Source organism: Erythrolamprus reginae, chromosome 1 (assembly GCF_031021105.1).
Source record: "Erythrolamprus reginae isolate rEryReg1 chromosome 1, rEryReg1.hap1, whole genome shotgun sequence".
Lineage (NCBI taxonomy): Eukaryota > Metazoa > Chordata > Lepidosauria > Squamata > Dipsadidae > Erythrolamprus > Erythrolamprus reginae.
The window spans coordinates 317,174,849-317,196,086 of NC_091950.1; the positions used below are offsets into that span (position 1 = coordinate 317,174,849).

A 21,238-nucleotide genomic window follows, 5' to 3' on the forward strand; every position below is an offset into this window, starting at 1 on the left:
TTTTTTTAAAAAAAGATGAACATAATATCAGAGTTTGAGGCTTGTGTTTTTTCCACTGTCACTCCCAAGCTATGAGACATCTCACAGAAGTTGTGCTTAGCTTTCCTGGCTGTAAAGCCAAGTCTTTTGATGTCAACAAGTTCTTGTTCAACTATAGATTCATCATTCTGTGTTCCTTGTTTGCTTCTGGTCAGTCAAGTTGAATAACCTAGAGCTGAAAAGATGAAGAATAGAGCAAAATGAAAAGATAAATATATAGGGTGTTTGCCCAATCTGTCAATGTTGTTCAGTCATGTCTAATTGTTCGGTCATGGACCATACCATGCCAGGTTCACATCTCCTCCACTGTCTCCCAGAGTTTGCCCAAATTCATATTGATTTCAGTGATACTTAATTCCAGGGGTGGAATGCTCTTGGTTCGCTTGTGCCTGTTGGTCGTTGGAGAGCCGGTCGTAAAGGCAGTGCGATGCTCCGCCCATCCACCAGGACACCGCCATTTGGGTTCTTTTACCCTTTGCACATACACAAAGGGTAAACATACCCAAATGGCAGTGTGGGTGAAGCCTTGTGCTTCCTTTGCAACCAGCTTTCCAACGACTGACAGGCACGAGCGGACCAAGTGCATTTCACTCCTGCTTAATTCAAAATATACAGTTCACAGTATCTTAATGTACCATTTGTACCTGGATGGCCCTGATCCAGCTACAGTCATACTGCTTTATAAACACTTAGTCAACCAACTTGGATGGTGCTTCCCCAAACTCTTCTTCTTTAGGAGTGTTATCCAATATAAATAAAATATTTTATTTATTATTATTATTTATTAATTCAACTTCTATGCCGCCCAATCCCAAAGGAGGGAAGAGGGAACAGCCAAGTAATTTTTATTTTTTATTTTTACCAGGCTCGTTGTTTAATTTCAGCAGAGATGACATAAACAGAGATGCCTTTGTGTGGGACTGGAAAAACAAACACTTGACAAAAGAGATGCCTGACTTCCAGAACTACGCATCTACACACCTGGAAATCTAGACTAATTCCCTTCAAGAAGGCAGCTGAACATATATGCCCTTTTCATACTTCATTTATGTTCAACTTTTTAAAGACAATAAGCCTGGAAGCATTTCTTTTGTCGAGAATAAGTAAAGCATAATAGCCTTCATTTCCTATGACAGTGATAGGAAGGTAATTAAGCGTGCAAAAGCGCACCATCCCTGTCCTATTGTCTGTCCTATTGATAAATACTTATCCCTAGATCAGGAGATGATATTCCTTAGATTATGATATATTGGCTTTTTAAAGAAACTGAGGCCAGCCACAAGAAAGATAATAAGTTTGAGGTCAGACATTGCACTGGTTAATCACAATGACATCTCTTGTTTAGGGGTATGCCCATTCAGCAGGGTTGTCATAGCAACAGTGTGCCTTGGATGGTTCTCCAATGAAGACAGTCGAATGGCTGAAGAATTGTTCAGGTAGCTGATGGGCCTCGGATGAGGATGCGTCCTGCAGCAGCAAAGTTGGCTATTGAAGTGTCTCCGAAAACTCTCGCTCAGGAAGTACAGGGCAAATGGGTTGACACATGAATTGGAGAAGCTCAGCACTCGAGCCAACAAGGTAATAATCATGTGGCCGAGGGATGGGTCAATCTTACGATAATTGAAAGACCGGTACATGTATAGCACATGATTTGGCAGCCAGCACACAGCAAACAGCCCAACAAAAACCAGTACAATCTTGGCCAGCCGTTTTCGAGTTTCCATCTAGAGTGAACAAATAAACAGATTAACAATCAGTGGAGCTGTCCCACAAAATAGCTGATACGACCCTATTTATTTATTTATTTGTTTGTTTGTTTATTTATTTATTCATTCATTCATTCATTCATTCATTCATTCATTTATTGGATTTATATACCGCCCCTCTCCGCAGACTCGGGGCGGCTAACAACAATGATAAAAAACAACAGGTAACAATCCAAATTAATAAAACAACTAAAATCCCTTATTATAAAAACATATGGTACCATACATAACTTGTAATGGCCTAGGGGAAGGAATATCATAACTCCCCCATGCCTGACGACAAAGGTGGGTCTTGAGTAATTTGCGAAAGACAAGGAGGGTGGGGGCCGTTCTAATCTCTGGGGGGAGTTGATTCCAGAGGGCCGGGGCCACCACAGAGAAGGCTCTTCCCCTGGGCCCCGCCAAACGACATTGTTTGGTCGACAGGACCCGGAGTAGGCCAACTCTGTGGGACCTTATCGGCCACTGGGATTCGTGCGGTAGAAGGTGGTTCCGGATGTATTCTGGCCCAATGCCATGTAGGGCTTTAAAGGTCATTACGAACACTATGCTTTTCTTTCACAATACATTGTTCAAGAATGAGCAGAAAAGCTAATTCCCAATCAAACCTTTTAATGGCAATTATTCTGCGCATATTCTCAGACCCCCATGTAAGCAGGATTAGACTATACATACTACCTCAGATAAATCTGATATTTTTAATTTTACCAATGACATCTGAAAAAAGGGTGACAAAGTTCACATAGTTTGATGAGCTTCCCTAGAGAAGCAAAGTACAAGTTCTGCCAAGGTCTGTTAACCAGGACCACTGACAACTGAACTTAATTGACTAAAATTCAGAAGATGGAAGAATATTCTTTCCTGAGCCTGTCTTAATAAAAGACTGAATTGTTATTCACATTCTTATAATGAATGTGAATTCTATCATTCATTTTCACACTCATACAATATATTTTATTAGGAAGATATGGCAGGTTAATTTTCTCTAGATATATTGTGACTATAACTCCCAGAATCCCCCACTCTGCATAGTGTTTATCTGGAGCATTCTGGAACAACAATCCCACCATTTCCAGAGAACGGTCAATTTAGAGTAGTACAAACTATTTCCTCACATATGACTAGGGGAGAGTTGGTTCTTTTTACTAAACTTAAAACTTGTTTTTCAAAAACCCATTGGTGTCAGGAGTGGGTTGGATTTTTTTAAGGCATGTCCCATTTCAGGAAAAAAATACATTTCCCAATTCACCTTTTGCCCTCCTATTTAATGAAGGGTTTTTTATTGCCCACAGAATGGATTGGATCCAGACCATACCACATGTGTTTGCTATGGGATTAAATAAGGGCAGCGCCGGACTTACCCGGCAGGCAGGCTTTGCTGGAGGGACCGGGAGACACGGTCCCTCGTGGCGGCCGCCATCTTGGATCCCGAGCGAAGTCTCGTGAGATGAGACTTCGCTCAGGAGATCAGGGCCTGATTGGCCAGGCTCCTGATTGGTCCGGGCGGGGCCTGCTTGCCCTATATAAGGGCGAGCAGGCCCGGGGCTCTCCCTTTTCGCCCGGACTGCAGAGCTGAGCAGACACCCGCCCGCCCTCCACTATTTCGCAGTGTGCTTAGGGGTCGCCCTTAGGGGGCCGAATGGGAATTTTTTGCAGTTCTGCCTTTTAGCAGAGCTGTTTTTTCGCCCATTCCACACTGAGGTGATGGATGTGCGGTTAGGGGGTGCTTGCAGTTATTAGGTTAATTGGCTTACCTTTGGTCATTTGGGTAGGCAGGTTAGGGGCGGAAAACTTGGGTGGTTTAGCAACCGCGCGTTCTCCCTTGGGCATCTTTGGGGATGATTGACAGGTTCTCCGCAAGCTCATGGAGGGAGTTTCTGCCTGAGCAGCTGGGGGGAACCTGTCTTTGGGTCCTGCACCTTTAATTCCCCGATTCGGGTTAGCCGGTGGGACCCCCCTCATGCACAGCATGGCAGGGTCGCAGGTGACGGCCTGGCCCTCACCTGGACTTGCATCGAGATACGCCCATGAGTTGCCCAGGAATGTTTTTTGGCATAACGTCATTTCCGCCCCGGAAGTATTTGTTTGACCCTGCAGGTCCAGTTCCGGGTCATAGTTGATTATGCTAATTTATGCAAAGTATTGAATAAATCATGCAAATTTATGTTAATAAAAATGACCCAATTTAAATCCAGCTCTTGTGTCCGTGTCGTTACTCCGTCTCTCCAGCAAAACCAAAACAGAATTACTGGTATGTGATGGATTTATGTGTGAGCCCTCAATTAATAACCATTTGTTTAGTGACCATTCAAAATGACAACAGTACTGAAAAAGTGACTTATAACCATTCCTCACACTTAGAAGCATTGTACCATTGTCCACTTCAAAATTAGCAACTGATATGTGTTTATGAAGGTTGCAGTGTCCCAGGAATATGTGATAGGACCATACCATAGGATTTCCCCAGCCAACTTCCTTCAAGTAGAATCAAGTAAGAAAACTGGACTCACTTGATGACCATGTGGTTCACTTAACAAATGCAGTGATTTTGCTAAACAACCATTGCTAAAAAGCTTAAAACAGAGTTCTTCAAACTTGGCAATTTTAAGACTTGTAAACTTCAAATCCCAGAATTCTCCAGCCAGCTATGCTGGGAATTGAAGTCCACAAGTCTTCAACTTGCCAAGTTTTGGGATCCCTGGTTTAAAATCAGTCATGGCTCATTTAACACTTAGCAACAGAAACTATGCTTTCAATTGTTGTTGTGAAGTCAATGACTACCTGTATACTAAACACATAATTTCATTTATCTTGTGGCCTTTCTTAAAATAAATCTCCTCACATGGACCTGGAAAACTTACCTGTTTTTTAGATTGTTCACTGTATTCTCCTGGCAGATTGTGTGCACTCTTAATTAATGTCTTTGCAATATGAAAGTAATAAACACTAATGATGGTGAGTGGGATAAGAAGGTATACCAAAAGTATCATCAGTGAATGAATCTTTGGGTGCAGATCATCCTTCAAGGGATAGCGCATACATTCGGTGAAGCTGACATTATCTGCATCATTGATGTGTGCCACTTCAGAGAAAATGGCTTCAGGGACTGCTAGCAAGATGGAAATTATCCAGATGGCGATTGCTTTAATACATGTCCAGAGGACTGAATTGGGTGCTTGAATATCCATTGGATTCACAATGGCCTTGTACCTAAAATGTAGAAAGGAAAATGAATGTTCAGACAGGAGTAGACTGGTGCGTTGTTGTTGTGTTTTTGACAGAAAACAAGGGTCCAATAATTATGAGGGAAATGTTAAGACAGACAATATGCTACTGGGAGTTATTTGACTTTTGTTCATCTGGCTAAACAGAAATCATTTATTTAAGGAGGGAGAGAGGGAGGGGAAGCGACAGGAAGGAAAGCATAAAATGTTTATTTGTATTAGGGTAGAGAAATATACAATGCAATTTTCTCTGGCCTAGGGAGTTATATAATATAATATTCTGCTACTTTTTAACATGGCTCAAAAATGTGTTGACATTGCTGTATATAACTTGAAGGCTGATATGCCATAGTTTTCTATTCATATTTCTTACTTCCAGTTCAACTCTAATTTAAGATATCAGATCCATTTTGGGCACTTTTTATCATTCTCTCCTTTTAATTGCGCTATTATTATTAGAGCAATGAAAATGTCAGTGGACCTCAAGGAGGGTATGAATGCAATCCAGTGGCCGATTAAGGCTCACTGGTGCCCTAAGCACTGACAAATCTTGGTGCCCCCCCTCCTTTGTACATATTTATGTACATACTGGTGGGTTTTTTTTCTTTCTCAACTTTGTGGTGCTGCCTTTGGGCCTTGTGCCCTAAGCATGTACTTAATCTGCTTAATGGTTAATACACTCCTATGGGTGCCCAGAGACAAATGACTGAGTACAACATAACTGGAGTGAACAAGCCTTAAATTTGACCTAATCTAACATAGCATTCTTTGTTTCTTAGGTTTGGAGGGGGGAGCTTATTGTAGGTAATACTTTGCTACTAACTCCAGGATAACAGTTCCAGAACAGTTTCAGCTATCTGGAGCTGAAATGAAACAGAATTGGGAAGAAGGATAGAGAAAATTTCTGAAGCCCTCACAGTAGGTTTGATCTTAAGTACAACTTGAGTTTTGTAGATAACCATCAGACTTTTATTGCCTCAAAAACAGATATCAACAAGCTCATTTAAGCTCTAATTTTACAAAGAAAATGTTGATGTAACAAGACAAGAATTTCAACCTGTAACACCATATATTCAAAGCATCTGTTTTCTCCGGTGCTTTCAGGAAAGGGAAGACATAATGAGACAGAAGGTATAGTCCAATTGCCAAATTGACAGTATATATATCTACAGATAATCCTCAATTATCACCATTCATTTAGGGACCATTCAAAGTTACAACAGCATTGAAAAAACTGACTTAAAACTGGTTCTTGCATTTATAACTTTCATAGGTTTCCAGTGATTACATGATCACAATCTGGATAACCTCACACTTATGGCAATTGCAATGTCCTGCAGTCACAACAGAGATTGGTTGCTCCTGGTTTGGACTAGTTCTATAGAACTGGTAGCGGGAAATTTCCCCCCACTTGCCAAACTGGAAGTGATCACCAGTTGGCCATGCCCCCGAACCAGCTCTAATGGTTGTGCCATAGGTGTCGACATCTTGTTTTTGGCTTCTGCACACTCGCAGCAGCTGTTTTTGGCTTCTGTGTGTGTGCAGAAGTTTCGCTTTTAGTACTGTGTATACACACACTTGTGCAGCACTGAATGTACATGTGCCCATGCGGCACAGGTGGAAGCAAACCAGCAGCGAGTTACGTTAGAACCCATCCCTGAGTAACATTAGTGCCATTTGTGTCCTTCTTAGCCAACTTCTGACAACCAAAGTCAATGGAAAAACTGGGATGAGGTGGCAAGTCCCAGAAACATGATGTCTTGCTTAACAACCATTTAATGATGTTGACTTAATGATGAACCTTCTGGTCCTTATTCTGATCTTAAGTTACAAACTACCTGTACAATAGAACTTTAAGTAATCAAATAAAATAAATTCAAGAATGATTCCCTTATATACAACACAAGGCAGATTAGACATCACAAAATGTAGTTTTGAGGATTCAAATGGAAACTAACAACAATTACTGCAGTTTTATGAAAAGTTCAAATATCTAAATGACAGATTGTGATTGAGGATACAAATAGAAGGGAAGGAGACGATGTAATTAACTTTTTTTGATTTCCTTCCCCACTGTGTTTTTTTTAAATTCAGATGTAGCAATCTTATTCTATAGTATCTTGCTTCTTTCTACTTTTTTTTTAAAAAAATCATATCTTAAGAATACAGATAGTCCTTGAGTTACTTACTACAATTGAGCCCAAAATTCCAATTGCTAAGCAAGACATTTGTTGAGTGAGTTGCACATCATTTTATGGCCTTATTTTGCTACAGTTGCTAAGCAAATCACTGGAGCTGTTAAATGAACCATGCAGTTGCTAAGCACATCTGGCTTCCTTCATTGTCGGAAGTCAACTGGGAAGTTACAAATGGTGATCACATGACCCTGGGACACTGTGCAACTGTCATAAATACATGTCAGTTGCCAAGCACTTGAATTTTCATCATGTGACCATGGGGAATGTTGCAACAATCGTAAGTGTGAAAACTGACCATAAGTCACTTATGACTGTGTAAATGCAAGGCTGTTGTAAATGTGAAAGGTCACTAAATAAGTTCACTAAATAAGCATTAACAGAGGGATAGAATCAAGATCACTTTATAAGACCTTGGTAAGGCCACACGTGGAATACTGCATTCAGTTTTGGTCACCATAATGCATAAAGGATGTTGAGACTCTAGAAAAAGTGCAGAGAAGAGCAACAATAGCTAGGAGACTGGAGGCTAAAACATATGAAGAATGGTTGCAAGAACTGGGCATGGCTAGTTTAATGAAAAGAAGGACCAGGGGAGACATGATAGCAGTGTTCCAATATCTCAGGGGTTGCCACAAAGAAAAAGGAGTCAACCTATTCTCCAAAGCACCTGTGAGTAGAACAAGAATGGGTGGAAGAAGAACAAGGAGAGAAGCAACTTAGAACTAAGGACAAATTTCCTGACAGTTAGAACAATTAATCACTGGAACCTCTTGCCTTCAGAAGTTGTGAATGGTCCAACACTGGAAGGTTTTAAGAAGATGTTGGATAACCATCTCTCTGAAGTAGTGTAGTGAAGTAGTTTCCTGCCTAAATAGGGGGTTGGACTAGAAGATCTCCAAGGTCCCTTCCAACTCTATTGTTATTGTTATTATTATTGTAAGTGGTTGTGAAATGAGAACTACCTATACATTTATATACCAAAATCCCCCCACCCAGGTTTCACTCTTATAGTGATAAACACAATAATACTTATAAGCATATGCAAAATACTAATTCCTCCCTGGCACTATTTTTTGACAGTGTCTCACCTTGATGATAGAAAAATCTTTGACATTACAAAATATAACTTTCCCATAGATTGAAGTTTTTGTAACTGGGAACTCCTTTGCATAGAATAGTTCTTATTACTCAAAAACAAATTAAGAATTTCAATAAGTATTAAGTATGTATTTTAAATGAAATCAGATTATAAAACTAAATGTATATTCTTAAGTGGGTGATAACATTTATTTTCTTACCCTTTGATATACATCCTTTTCTTGCAATCCTGCCAAGTCTGATTATAGTGTACATTAAAAAAAATATTGCAGGAAGGAGTAACCTCAGCTGATCTTTAAATTGGTCCCTAATGATATCCATTCTACCTCCACATTACAGAGACATGACCCACACAAACGCATAGCTATACTTTTATATATTCTTTTAGCTCCATCCTGTCAAATGTAATGAAAACTATCCATCTTCTGCTTTCAAGGAATAAGTGCCTCTGAGCTTTCTGCAAACAGCTATGATTAATGTCATTCAGGAGTTTGAAGCGGAAAATGTGTTCCTTTTATTAACTACCTTGTTAACCAATTCGTCTGGTGATTAGATTAGAAAAACTCCCTGAGTAAAACTAAATCCCTAGTAAATCCAAGCAGTTGGCTGCAGAGCACTGAAAAAGAAATGAAAATATAAGTTTTGGAATCTCTTGCTGATTTACAGAAAAAATACCCAGCTGATGAGCATTGAAAGCTATTAGCATGCATGCAGCTGTATGAGGATTTCTCTGTTGAAGCAAGACAAGAGTGAATGGCACTCTGGAACAATAGATTTTATTTTAATGGTCCAAAGAGCCTGGATCACCAATAAGTAATTCAATCTATACTGGAAATTATATGTAATCATGTATGGCATACTACGCATTTGACCACTGCTAAATCTGTGCATTGTTTGCTTCTTTGTTTGTTTATTCATCTCAGAAGCATCACAATTAAAATAAGGTGTACTATACAACATAAAATATAAGATTAAAACATCTGCAAATTAAACAAATTTAAATTAAACATGTCACGCTATCATGAGGTCCTCAGGTGTACATTGATCAGGACACAAAGGGCAAATATACTAAAGTTAGCGTACTCCTAGTTTGTTCAATATATAGGCTTAACCACATCAAGATGAGGATGCTTAAGCTTTTTGGCGGTTTCATGTGCTTCATTCTAAACATCTTACAACAAAAAGACTACAGCACTATACACATTGTCAGCCAAGGGAGGCATAACATGTCTTGGCACTAATAGGAGCTTTCCTCCCATTATAATTAGGTCTGTCTGAGTCTTCAAAGCTAAATGCTGGCTGGTATCCAGAATCGTAATCCTATCATCATATATCCAAAGAACCTATTACTGTTCCTGTTATTAACTACTGTGTTAACAAATAAGCATCAGGTTAAGAAAAGGAAACCCATTCTGATGTCTTCCTGATGGACTGAACCATATTTTCCAATGCCTTACGATCTGGAGATAATAGGGATTATAGTTTAGCAGTGCTGGAGACATGTATTTTAAAAAATTGAAGAGGAAAGTGTTCAAATTCTGAGTCCTTCAGGATTGGGCAGCATAGAAGTCTAAATAAATAAATGAATGAATGAATGAATGAATGAATGAATGAATGAATGAATGAATGAATAAACAAACAAACATTACACTAAGTGGTTTACCACTATTTCTTAGCTTAATCTAACTCTTCTTGTTCATGAGAATGTAAGATGTTATACCTGCTCTAGTCCAACTTCAATAAAGAAAAGGATAGAATAGAACAACAGAGTTGGAAGGGACCTTGGAGGTCTTCTAGTCCAACCCTTTGCATAGGCAGGAAACCCTATACCCGTGATGGCAAACCTATGGCATGTGTGCCATAGGTGGAATATTGGACCATATTGGAGAGCACGCGAGATTTTGCCTTGTGTCAGCTCCAGTGAGTATGTGCACACTGGTCAGCTGATTTTTCAGCCTTGGAAAATGCCGTTTCACCCTCCAGATGCTTCAGGGAAGTTTCCCTGAAGCCCCAGAGGGGGGGAAAACTTACCCAACAGACAAACCAGAAATTCAGAAAAATGCACTTCCAGTTTTCCATTGTATTGTTTTTTTGCGCTCCAGAGTTTCAGAAAGCATCCCTGGACCCTCCGGAGTGCAAAAACAGCACAACAGCAAACCAGAAGTACGCCTTCCTGAACTTCCAGTTTGCCCATTTGGGAATTTTTTTCATCTACCAGGCTTCAGTAAGGCCTGTGCACATGTTTGGGGGGCAGTGTGATGGGGTTGCACATGTGGGGGGTAGAGGGAAGGGATGAGGGCATGTGCATGCATGCTAGCATATCCACACGCCCCCTTTTGGCATGCGAACCGAAAAAGGTTCACCATCACTGCCCTATACCATTTCAGGCAAATGGTTATCCAATCTCTTCTTCAAAACTTTCCTTTTATAACTTTTGGAGGCAAGTTATTCCATTCATTAATTGTTCTAACTGTTGATTAGAGTGCAATAAACAATTCTCATCACAAATGTATGAAAACATTTTGTGCTTTCAAAGAGGAAAAGCAATCATTTCTTTTTCCATTACAACTTTCTGAATTGCATATGGATCTCATTGAAACCTATGATCAAGCAAGAGCTAAAATCCATACACTGCTTAAGTAAAGCAGCAAGAGCTAAAATCCATACATCGCTTAAATAAAAGTTATTAAAATCTCTTCACCTGGAAGTTTTCTTTTCATTGTATGATGAACTACTGGCATTTTGTTTCTATGCTTCTTCAAACAGCCCATAGTTAAGAATTAGTTTGAAGATCCAAACTAATTTGCATGGTAGCAGCAAAGACACATCATCCCTACGTTAAAGACTTACTAATACTGCATCAGGAAAACTAACAAATCCCCCATCTGTAACAAGAAACAGTGATTGCCCGCAGAAAATAGAGAAATATTTCAGAATTTCTCCAGAGTTATGCCTCTGTGGGTATCATTTAAAATATTTCAGTCTGATAGAGTTGGTTGTAGTTGTAAGCATTTTCAGTGAATGAGGAATGAATGGAAGAAATGAGAGAGATATTCTGATAAGCCAGATCAATGGATACCTGCTAGGCAGCCACGGCTAGTGATGAAAAGGATATATCCACAAAATTTCCCTTTACAAGGCCACATAATGGAAAAATGATAAACATGATTACAGAAAGGGCTGGTTTCCTATTTATCCAGACAAAACCTTTGCTCTGCTTGAGTCATTCTCTCTAGTTTCTCTCTACAGTCTAGTTAACAGAATATTCAACGAGAAGATGAAAAAAAATTAAAGAGGAATGATTAAAGAAAATATAAATTTAATATTCAAAAATGCAACTGGGTAGGGCTGTAAGCATACACACAATATCTCTTGCAAGCACACATGTTTTATCTGGGTTCATTTTTCACATGTAAGAAATAACTAAATATGCAAAATGTTACAGTCTTTAGAAGGAATACTTTCTGGGGATATTTTTTACCTCCATATTTTAGTTAATCATTTCAGCTTTCCTGTTTCATTTCCATTCCCAATCCTTTTATATCCTGTACTGAAACACCTCTGTAAAAATATAATTTGAATTATATGTGACACATATACAAACCCCTCTTCTCTGGCATATTCAAAATATTGATCGCACATCTATTCAAGGGGGTATCACAATGAAACCACAATGAGCACCGCCCAGAATAAACTCTAAGGGAGGTTAATGGTTGTGCAAAGAAGGAGAATTCAAGGATTGTTAATCAATCAACCATACCATGCTTTAAAAAAAAAAAGCATACAAAAACTGAAGTCATTTCTAAACAACCAACATTTCATTACCAAAGTCATCCTTTGGTCTCATCCTTTGCCTCATACTTAAAACAGTGCAGACTTTGAATAAGCTTATCTAAGATTGTAAAATAGCAAAATGTAACAGTAAGGGACATATTTACTTGTTTGAAGCTCTGCAACATTCAATTCCAATTTGACCTTTCTGGTCAGTTCTCATCAACTGACCAGAAAGAACTGCCAGTTGTTCCCTTTCATACAAAAATTTAAATCTCATCACCTTTCTCTGCCCACACACAAGAAAAGAACTTTGCACTCTCTTATGTGACCAACAAAATGACATATTCTTGACCTGGTGGTTGCAGACACAATTATGTGTCATTCCCTTGCTGGTGAATGAAAAATGGAGTCAGGCACTTCTCACATAAATTCACATCACAATCCACTTCTGTGCTGACACTCAATGTTTGTCAGTGAAAGACTCCCATTAGCACAATACGATGTGACTAGAACAAGGCACAATTGGGACCATCTACAATGATATGTGACAAGCAGAAACATCTGTTTTAACATTTATCAGCTCCTTTCAGGAGCAAATCTAAACCTAGCCCTAGGTCTCCTTCCTTAATATATTCTTTAGTAAATATTCTTAGTGCTTAAGGAGTGCTGGCTGAAATTAGCCCCAAAGGTGCTTTTTTCAAGAGGCAACTGGACTTTCTGGTTTTTCTCTGAAGATTTTTGCTTCTCTTCCAAGAAACTTCTTCGGGTCAGAGTTAAAGAAGCTTTTTGGATGAGAAGCAAAACATCTTCAGAGAAAAACCACAAAGTCCAGTTGCCTCTTGAAAAAGCACCTTTGGGACAACCATGACCTGGATGACTGAGAATCTCTATAGATAAAAGCACAAAAGCAGAATGGAATCTCCTAGAAGAGGACAAACACAGCTGGCTGGGAGTATTTTGTGGAATATTTTGCAGTACACCCTACTTGGTAAGATTCTTCTAGAGCACAGCTGTCAAATTTGAGGCCCAAGGACCAGATGAGTCAAGTGGTAGCAATGGTCTTGCCCAGTTTAGCGAAGGGAGAGGAAGTCATGATTTGTCACGTGACACCACTGTGATGATGCGAGTTTGATACCGCTGTTCTAAAGCTAAATTGGGTAAGCTTTTAACAAACAATTCTCTTCCCAATGGTTTCATATATCATGTCTCAACTAAATTACATCCAAAATGTATATTTAATTTGGTCAACTTTGATTTAAACCTACTTAAAATTACATTGCAAGTTATACATCGTTTTCTTTATGCATTAATCTACTCTCACTTATACCATTTACTGTCTCATTCTAGTGGGTACTAACCTTCGTGGGAAATGTTCCATCTCTTTATAGATGGTATAGAATGTAACACAGCAAATAGGAATCTCCTATTGAAAAAAATACTGCAGAACAAGACATGCTCCTGTGAAGTCGCCATCTGTTTCATAGCTAGTCAGGCTTGACTCCTGATGAATGTAGTTCACTCTCTTTTAAATGAAGTTTGTTTTTTACCTTAGCTAATATAAACATATATATATATAATCCTGTAGCCTAGAGGTTAATTCTCTGCCTTACAAGGCAAAAGCTGCAAGTTCAAATCCCAGTGAGAGGGTATGGCTAGCTGATGAGGCCAGAATAAGGCTGAAATAGATCTATCCTAGTGTCCCTTAATTTTAAATTCAGCCAAAACATGTGACATATATATAGCAATAGCATTTAGACTTATATACCACTTCACAGTGCTTTACAGCCCTCTCTAAGCAGTTTACAGAGAGTAAGCATATTGCCCCCAATAATCTCGGTCCTCATTTTACCGACCTCGGAAGGATGGAAGGCTGAGTCAACCCTGAGCCTATTGAGATTCAATCTGCCAAACTGCTGGCAGCTGCTGACCAGCAGAAGTAGCTTGCAATACTGCACTCTAACCACTGCACCATAAAAAATATATGAAGAAGTATCTTTCTAGCCAGGGCAACGAAAGCTATGGTGAGCGACTTAGTCAAAGAATGCTTCATATTCATATTTTTTTAAAAATCAAGGTAGTGTTGCTCAGTTGTATTGTTTCAAAATGCTGGATTTCTCCATTACCATTTATTTAGACCACCAGCTTCAAAACTGAATCAAACCAGGACAAATAAAGAAAGATAAAAAGATGTTGGTAGCTCCAATGGACATTTATTTCTCGAATCCATCTGAGCAGGGTGACCAAAGAGAAAACTGGGAGTGTGAAGCTCAAGACCCAGGAGCTGGATCCAGTCTGCAGAGCGCTTAGATCTGGCCCTCAGGGCTGCCCTAGCAACAGAAAAGGACTGACCTGTGGTGCCTTGCCTCTGCCAATGAAAATGGTGCTCGGAAGGGCTGTGCATGGCCTACCAGGTTCCATTTTCAGCTGCGACAACCTCCTGCTGCCCTCTGACATTAAAAATAGAGCTATGGGAGGTGCATATGGTACATATGACAGCTGAAAAATGGAATTCTGGAGCCCATTTTTACTGGCAGAGCACTTAGGCCACCACAGACAACCCTGAGTGATATCAATCTGGCCACGTCCACCCTGGCCCCCAAAATCAAACACAACCCTGATAAAGCCCTCAATGAAATTGAGTTTGACACCCCTGGTCTAATATTGGGGGCGAAGGACAGTCTGCAATGTTATCACAGATAGCAAGATAGCAAGTGCCCAGAAACCACTTGTATGATGTTATCTGTCATTGCATAACTGTATCAGTGTGCATATTAATCACTGACAATAAATCATTGTTAGAAAAGGCACAACTGTATCTCTTTGCACATGCATGCAATTAGTACATTTGGCATAGATCAGACCATCCTAAGACTGAGAAAGGGAGATATATTATTTTCTGTAAAAGAAAACAATTCTGTACACTAGGAACTCACTGGGCTTATTTCTCAGCGTGCTTACAATGGCTTACCCTGTGATTTCATTATGACACCAATCTTCATTCCTCACAAATAGAAATGAATGCTAGGACAAAACATCACATTATTAAAAAGCACTCCTGGTTTTTGCCAACAACTTTCCCCAATATAAATGGTACTATGCCACTTACTGAGTGTCATTCAACTTGTCATTTTTCCCCACATTGGTGAAATCATATTCATTTATGAATGAGTATAAATTTGCACCTATGTGTTTGCAATATTACATCTGTCTCCAAGCCTAGAGTTTGGTTACAAGTTCCAATCCTTTTCTAACAACTTGGGAGCTCTTAAAGTATGTAGCCTCATAGATGTGATTGTGTGGTTTATCCTTGAGGTTGTGCTCATCTCAGGTGAAAATGTAGCATGAAATGAGATTGTAATCTCAGTTTAATTTTTTTTCAAAAGGAAAAAAACTGAGAGGGAAGAGAGGACCAGAAATGATGGCAATATCCTGTTAATATTTATCTACAGACATTTCAAATAGATTATTAACTTGTCTGTTTCAGGAAGTTCATATAGATAGCTTCACACATTTTCTGGAAAAAAAACTATTGCCACCTTTTTTTTTAGTTCAACTGCAAATTGACCAATAACAGTAAGGAAACCAATAATGCCCACACATTTTATCATCACTAAAGGAGTTTGTCCCTAGTGGGAAAATAAATATTCTTTTGCTGATGATTTTGGTCAAAATGGTCTAATCTTGATGTTAAAATCATGACTTTTTTTCTCCATTCCAACTTTGTATTAAAGTAAAATAATTGGCCCTAAATGGGCAACCTTTAATCATACATTGCTTGGTTCTTTTTTTCTCTGCTGCATGACATTTCAGTTCCACAAATATTGTGTGGAAATTAATTTCTTCTCCTTAATTTCAGCGCACATTATTGCTTACTTAGGAACATATGAGTCATCTTCCAGTTTAAAACATTTAAAGAGACAAATATTTCTAAAGAAGAACATAAGATTTTTAAGCTGATAATTTACCTTATCTACAAGTGGGACCAACAAAATGAGATACCTCTGGAAAAACAATGCCAGGGATGCTCCTATTTGTGCTCTGGAATTAGCATTTAGGGAAAAACTGAAATGAAATGTTCCGTTTATGTATGGCAGATGATGGATTTGTTTGTATTTTTATTTTTATGAATTCCTCAAACCTCCCTTTTAACACTACTTAGGGTAATATTAAGCCTACTTCTGTGTGTCACAGAACTCGTTTGCTTCCAAATAAAGTCTGGAGGCAGTACTGCAAGCTACTTCTGCTGATCACCGGCTGCCAGCAGTTTGGCAGATTGAATCTCAGTAGGCTCAAGATTGACTCAGCCTTCCATCCTTGCAAGGTCGGTAAAATGAGGATCCAGATTGTTGGGGGCAATATGTTTACTCTCTGTAAACCAATTAGAGAGGGTTCTAAAGCACTCTGAAGCAGCATATGTCTAAACGCTATTGCTGTTGCTAAGTCATTCAAAAATAAATAAATAAATAAATAGATGCACCCAGAGAAGAGCATGGATCTCCTTATTTACTTGTGGGTGAGGTTAGCATAGGACTAGATAAAGACTCCTGAAGGGGTAGACTGACTTATAGCAATCCAATCAGACATGGATTCATTTTCAACCTTCTCAGTTTGACAGTCTGACGGAGGGGGGGGGAGAGGGGAGAGGGATCGCTGCTTTTCCCAAACTTCTAACCAAGCAGAAGCTTCACCAAGGTTGGTTGCTGGAATATTTTTAATTCGATTAGTCAGTTATTTATTTATTTATTTATTTATTCATTCATTCATTCATTCATTCATTCATTCATTCATTCATTCATTCATTCATTTAAATTTATGGGTCTCCCAACTACAGCGGACTCTGTTAAAAGTGGGAACTTCGCTAAGGGCATGAAAGACAGCCAAAGGCTGGCAATATGGGCCGGAAAGTTTGCGGTGTATTTTTTTCCCCTGGCTCTTTCTACCCACCGATTCGCTGCGCAACCCCACTTTCTGGAAGTTTCCTCGGTCGCTCCTGGGCTCACCTGTCGGCGCTGAGGGCGGTGAGGGTGAAGACGGAAACGCCCACGGAGGTAAGTTGAATGGCCGGCAGCAGCTTGCAGCCCACCTCGCCGAATAGCCAGTCCTCGAGGAAGAAGCGAGAGGCGTCGACCGGGACGCAGGTGAGCAGCAGGAGCAGGTCTCCGGCGGCTAGGCTGGAGATGAATATGTTGGGCACGCTCCAGGCTGAGCTCCGGGAGGCGAAAATCTTCAGCAGCGTGAAGTTGCCCAGCAAGCCCACGCCCATGATAAGCAGGTAGAGCGAGGGGATCACGCAGCGGATGGCGAATACCGCCCCGGCCTGCGGAGACGAGGTGCCCGGACCAACCGCCTCGCTGCCGTTGCCCACCGCCGTCCCTTGGAACCACGTGGACTCTGCCGATCTCGGTGGCATCGCTCCTTGGCAGCGGGGACTCCTTCGACGGCCTTCTGCCAAGTCCTCAATCTAGGAGGTGCTCCTTCTTCTCCGTCCCAACCAAATCTCTCCTTTTTTCCCCCGAAGACCCCCAAGAAGGAAACAAGACTCATCGGAGTCAAACGTCCTTTTTTACTTCCCAAGGAATGGGATGGACGAAGAGAAGCCAGGCGCTGCCAGTCCGCTGTCTGAAAGATTCTTGGGAAAGCTTTGGGTGTCCGCGGGGCTTGGAGTGTAACGTTAAGGAGAAATCGCCGGCCTCGCAGCCCCTCTTCTTCCCCTCCCTCTCTCTCTCTGGAGCGCGACTCCGTCCAGCCGAGTTCGCTTTGCCCTCCTTTGAGGGGGGCGCCTTTCCTTTAAAGGCGAGCGGGTCCGCCTCCACAAGGAGGAACAGTGCGCGAGTGGCACACCCGGACCCCCGAGTTGAGATCCGGGGAAGGATTTTCCCCCCACTGCATCAAGGTCCAGGAGAATGCCTGTATATACCCTTTGATTTTTTAAGGTCACGACTCGAGTCCATTTCAAAGTCATCGCTATGAACTGTAGGACTGACTTCTGTGTTGGCGCAAACAAGGGGGGCAACGCAAGCAGCGATTCATCTGAAGGTTTTATATATTTTTTTCAATGCATACTCTTCACAATATGTCATCATATACAGTGATCCCTCGAGTTTCGCGAGGGTTCCGTTCCAAGACCCCTCGCGAAACTCGATTTTTCGCGATATAGCGGTGCGGAAGTAAAAACACCATCTGCGCATGTGCGGCCATTTTTTCATGGCCGCACATGCGCAGATGGTGAAGTTTGCGTGTGGGCGGTGGGGAAGACCAAGGGAAGGTTACTTCAGCCGCCCAACAGCTGATCTGCTCGGTAGCGCGGCAGCAGCGAGGAGCCGAAGATGGGGTTTCCCCTTTGCCTGGGCAACGGGGAAACCTCATCTTCGGCTCCTCGCTGCTGCCGCGCTACCGAGCAGATCAGCTGTTGGGCGGCCGAAGGAACGTTCCCTGGGTCTTCCCCGCCGCCTCGGATCCTCGCTGATGCCCGCCCGCCGTTTGCCGCTCGCCCCGTTCGGCGGCCGCACATCCCGTTCGCCCGCCGCTCGCCCCGTTCGCCCGCCGCTCGCCCCGTTCGCCCGCCGCTCCCCTCGTTCTCCCCCCATTCCCCTCGTTCGCCCGCCGCTCCCCTCGTTCGCCCCCCACTCCCCTCGTTCGCCCGCCGCTCGCCTCGTTCGCCCGCCGCTATCGAACTTGCTATCGAGCCTGCTAATGAAATCCAACCCGCAGCGGCCCTTTCCCTCTCCAGGCTGCGGGAGGGGTCCGGAGAACAATGCCTGGCGCCGCGCTCCCGGCTGGGCTTTTTTCCCCCATTTCCCCTCGGGTGGAATTTCAGACCCTCCGCCGGTTGGATTTCATTAGCAGGCTCGATAGCAAGTTCTTCCTCCCTTTAGAAAGCCCCGCAGCCTCCTCCGCCCGGCGAGGCCGCCAGCGAGGACCCGCAAAGCCGCCGCCGCCGCAGCGAGGCCAAGCCGCCCGCTCCCACGGCACGGGCTCCCAACACAGCGCCGCTCAGCCCGCCCTCGGCGATGCCTCCGCGGATCTGCAAACCCAGCCGAGCGATGCCTCTGGTCTGGGCGAAGGCAGTGGGCAGTCCCCGCCGCAGCAGTCCCCGCGGGCACCGCGCGCCAAGGGCCGGCCAGGCCGCCGGCCAACAAAGGGGCTCCCTCGCCTCCCTCGGGCAGGTTTACAAAGGCAGCGCGGCAACTTGGAGCCCGGCACGCCCCGCAGCCCTCGCCTCGCCCGCCCCCGCCTGGCCGGCGCTCCGGCTACCCCCGGCTGAGGAAGAACCGAGTAGCCCCCGCCCTCCCCCGCCTGGCTCCCTTCAGCCCCCCGGGGCCAAGCGGGCGGGGGGCGGGCGGGACTTCGCCTGTCTCCGCCGCCAGCATCGCCCCTCCGGCGGGCCGGCCTCCCCCGCCCGCCTCTGCTGCAGCCGCCGCCGCCTCCCCGACTGGCACAAAAGGGCCCCGCCCGCCCCGCCCCGAACCTTACCTTGCGAGTTTTTGGCTGCGGGGGGAGAAGTAGGATTTTCCTAACTCCCTCCCCCTGCAGCCAAAAACTCAAAGCCTGTATCCTGCCGCCCGGTTTACCCAGGACACGAGCGGCGAAGTGACTTGGAGGAATGGAAAGTCCAAACCGCCCGGTTTCAGTGGGGTTTCCCCGTTGCCCAGGGATTCCTTCGCCCGAACGGAGGTGGCTGTGGTGTGTTCAGGAATCCCTGGGCAACGGGGAAACCCCACTGAAACCGGGCGGGTTAAGCCTCCTTCGGCGACTGCGGAACTGCTTGCTGTCAACTTTGCACTGGGCAAAGAACTCTTCACCTCCCGCCAGGCACGGACGAAAGGCGTGGAAGTCTATTGTAGCAGCTGCTACAGCGGAGACATTTGGGGGGGGGGGGGGAGGCAGGAGGCAGGAGATCCGGCCCTTCACTTGCCCTCCCAGCAAAAGGCAAAGCCGCGCAGCTCCCCAGCCGCCAAAGGAGGCTTAACCCCACCCCTCTGTCCCACTCATCGCCCGTGGTCGGCATAACCTCCTCCTGCCTATCCCCGCTTTTCTGCCGGCCACGGGCGATGGGTGGGACAGAGGGGTGGGGTTAAGCCTCCTTTGGCGGCTGGGGAGCTGCGCGGCTTTGCCTTTTGCTGGGAGGGCAAGTGAAGGGCCAGATCTCCTGCCTCCTGCCTCCCCCCCAAAATGTCTCCGCTGTAGCAGCTGCTACAATAGACTTCCACGCCTTTCGTCCGTGCCTGGCGGGAGGTGAAGAGTTCTTTGCCCAGTGCAAAGTTGACAGCAAGCAGTTCCGCAGTCGCCGAAGGAGGCTTAACCCGCCCGGTTTCAGTGGGGTTTCCCCGTTGCCCAGGGATTCTTTCGCCCGAACGGAGGTGGCTGTGGTGTGTTCAGGAATCCCTGGGCAACGGGGAAACCCCACTGAAACCGGGCGGGTTAAGCCTCCTTCGGCGACTGCGGAACTGCTTGCTGTCAACTTTGCACTGGGCAAAGAACTCTTCACCTCCCGCCAGGCACGGACGAAAGGCGTGGAAGTCTATTGTAGCAGCTGCTACAGCGGAGACATTGGGGGGGGGAGGCAGGAGGCAGGAGATCTGGCCCTTCACTTGCCCTCCCAGCAAAAGGCAAAGCCGCGCAGCTCCCCAGCCGCCAAAGGAGGCTTTACCCCACCCCTCTGTCCCACTCATCGCCCGTGGTCGGCATAACCTCCTCCTGCCTATCCCCGCTTTTCTGCCGGCCACGGGCGATGGGTGGGACAGAGGGGTGGGGTTAAGCCTCCTTTGGCGGCTGGGGAGCTGCGCGGCTTTGCCTTTTGCTGGGAGGGCAAGTGAAGGGCCAGATCTCCTGCCTCCTGCCTCCCCCCCAAAATGTCTCCGCTGTAGCAGCTGCTACAATAGACTTCCACGCCTTTCGTCCGTGCCTGGCGGGAGGTGAAGAGTTCTTTGCCCAGTGCAAAGTTGACAGCAAGCAGTTCCGCAGTCGCCGAAGGAGGCTTAACCCGCCCGGTTTCAGTGGGGTTTCCCCGTTGCCCAGGGATTCCTTCGCCCGAACGGAGGTGGCTGTGGTGTGTTCAGGAATCCCTGGGCAACGGGGAAACCCCACTGAAACCGGGCGGGTTAAGCCTCCTTCGGCGACTGCGGAACTGCTTGCTGTC

General features: G+C 43.9%; 1 protein-coding gene across 1 annotated transcript; it reads right to left on the reverse strand.

Annotated features, from left to right (window-relative positions):
• Positions 1-1,361: 1,361 nt before the first annotated feature.
• Positions 1,362-17,509, reverse strand: NMBR (neuromedin B receptor). Its single transcript, XM_070739965.1, has 3 exons — positions 17,100-17,509; positions 4,667-5,015; positions 1,362-1,763 (listed from the first exon to the last, which is right to left on the reverse strand). The coding sequence occupies exons 1-3, from the start codon at positions 17,507-17,509 to the stop codon at positions 1,362-1,364; spliced, it is 1,161 nt and encodes a 386-aa protein (XP_070596066.1).
• Between the last annotated feature and the right edge of the window lie 3,729 nt (positions 17,510-21,238).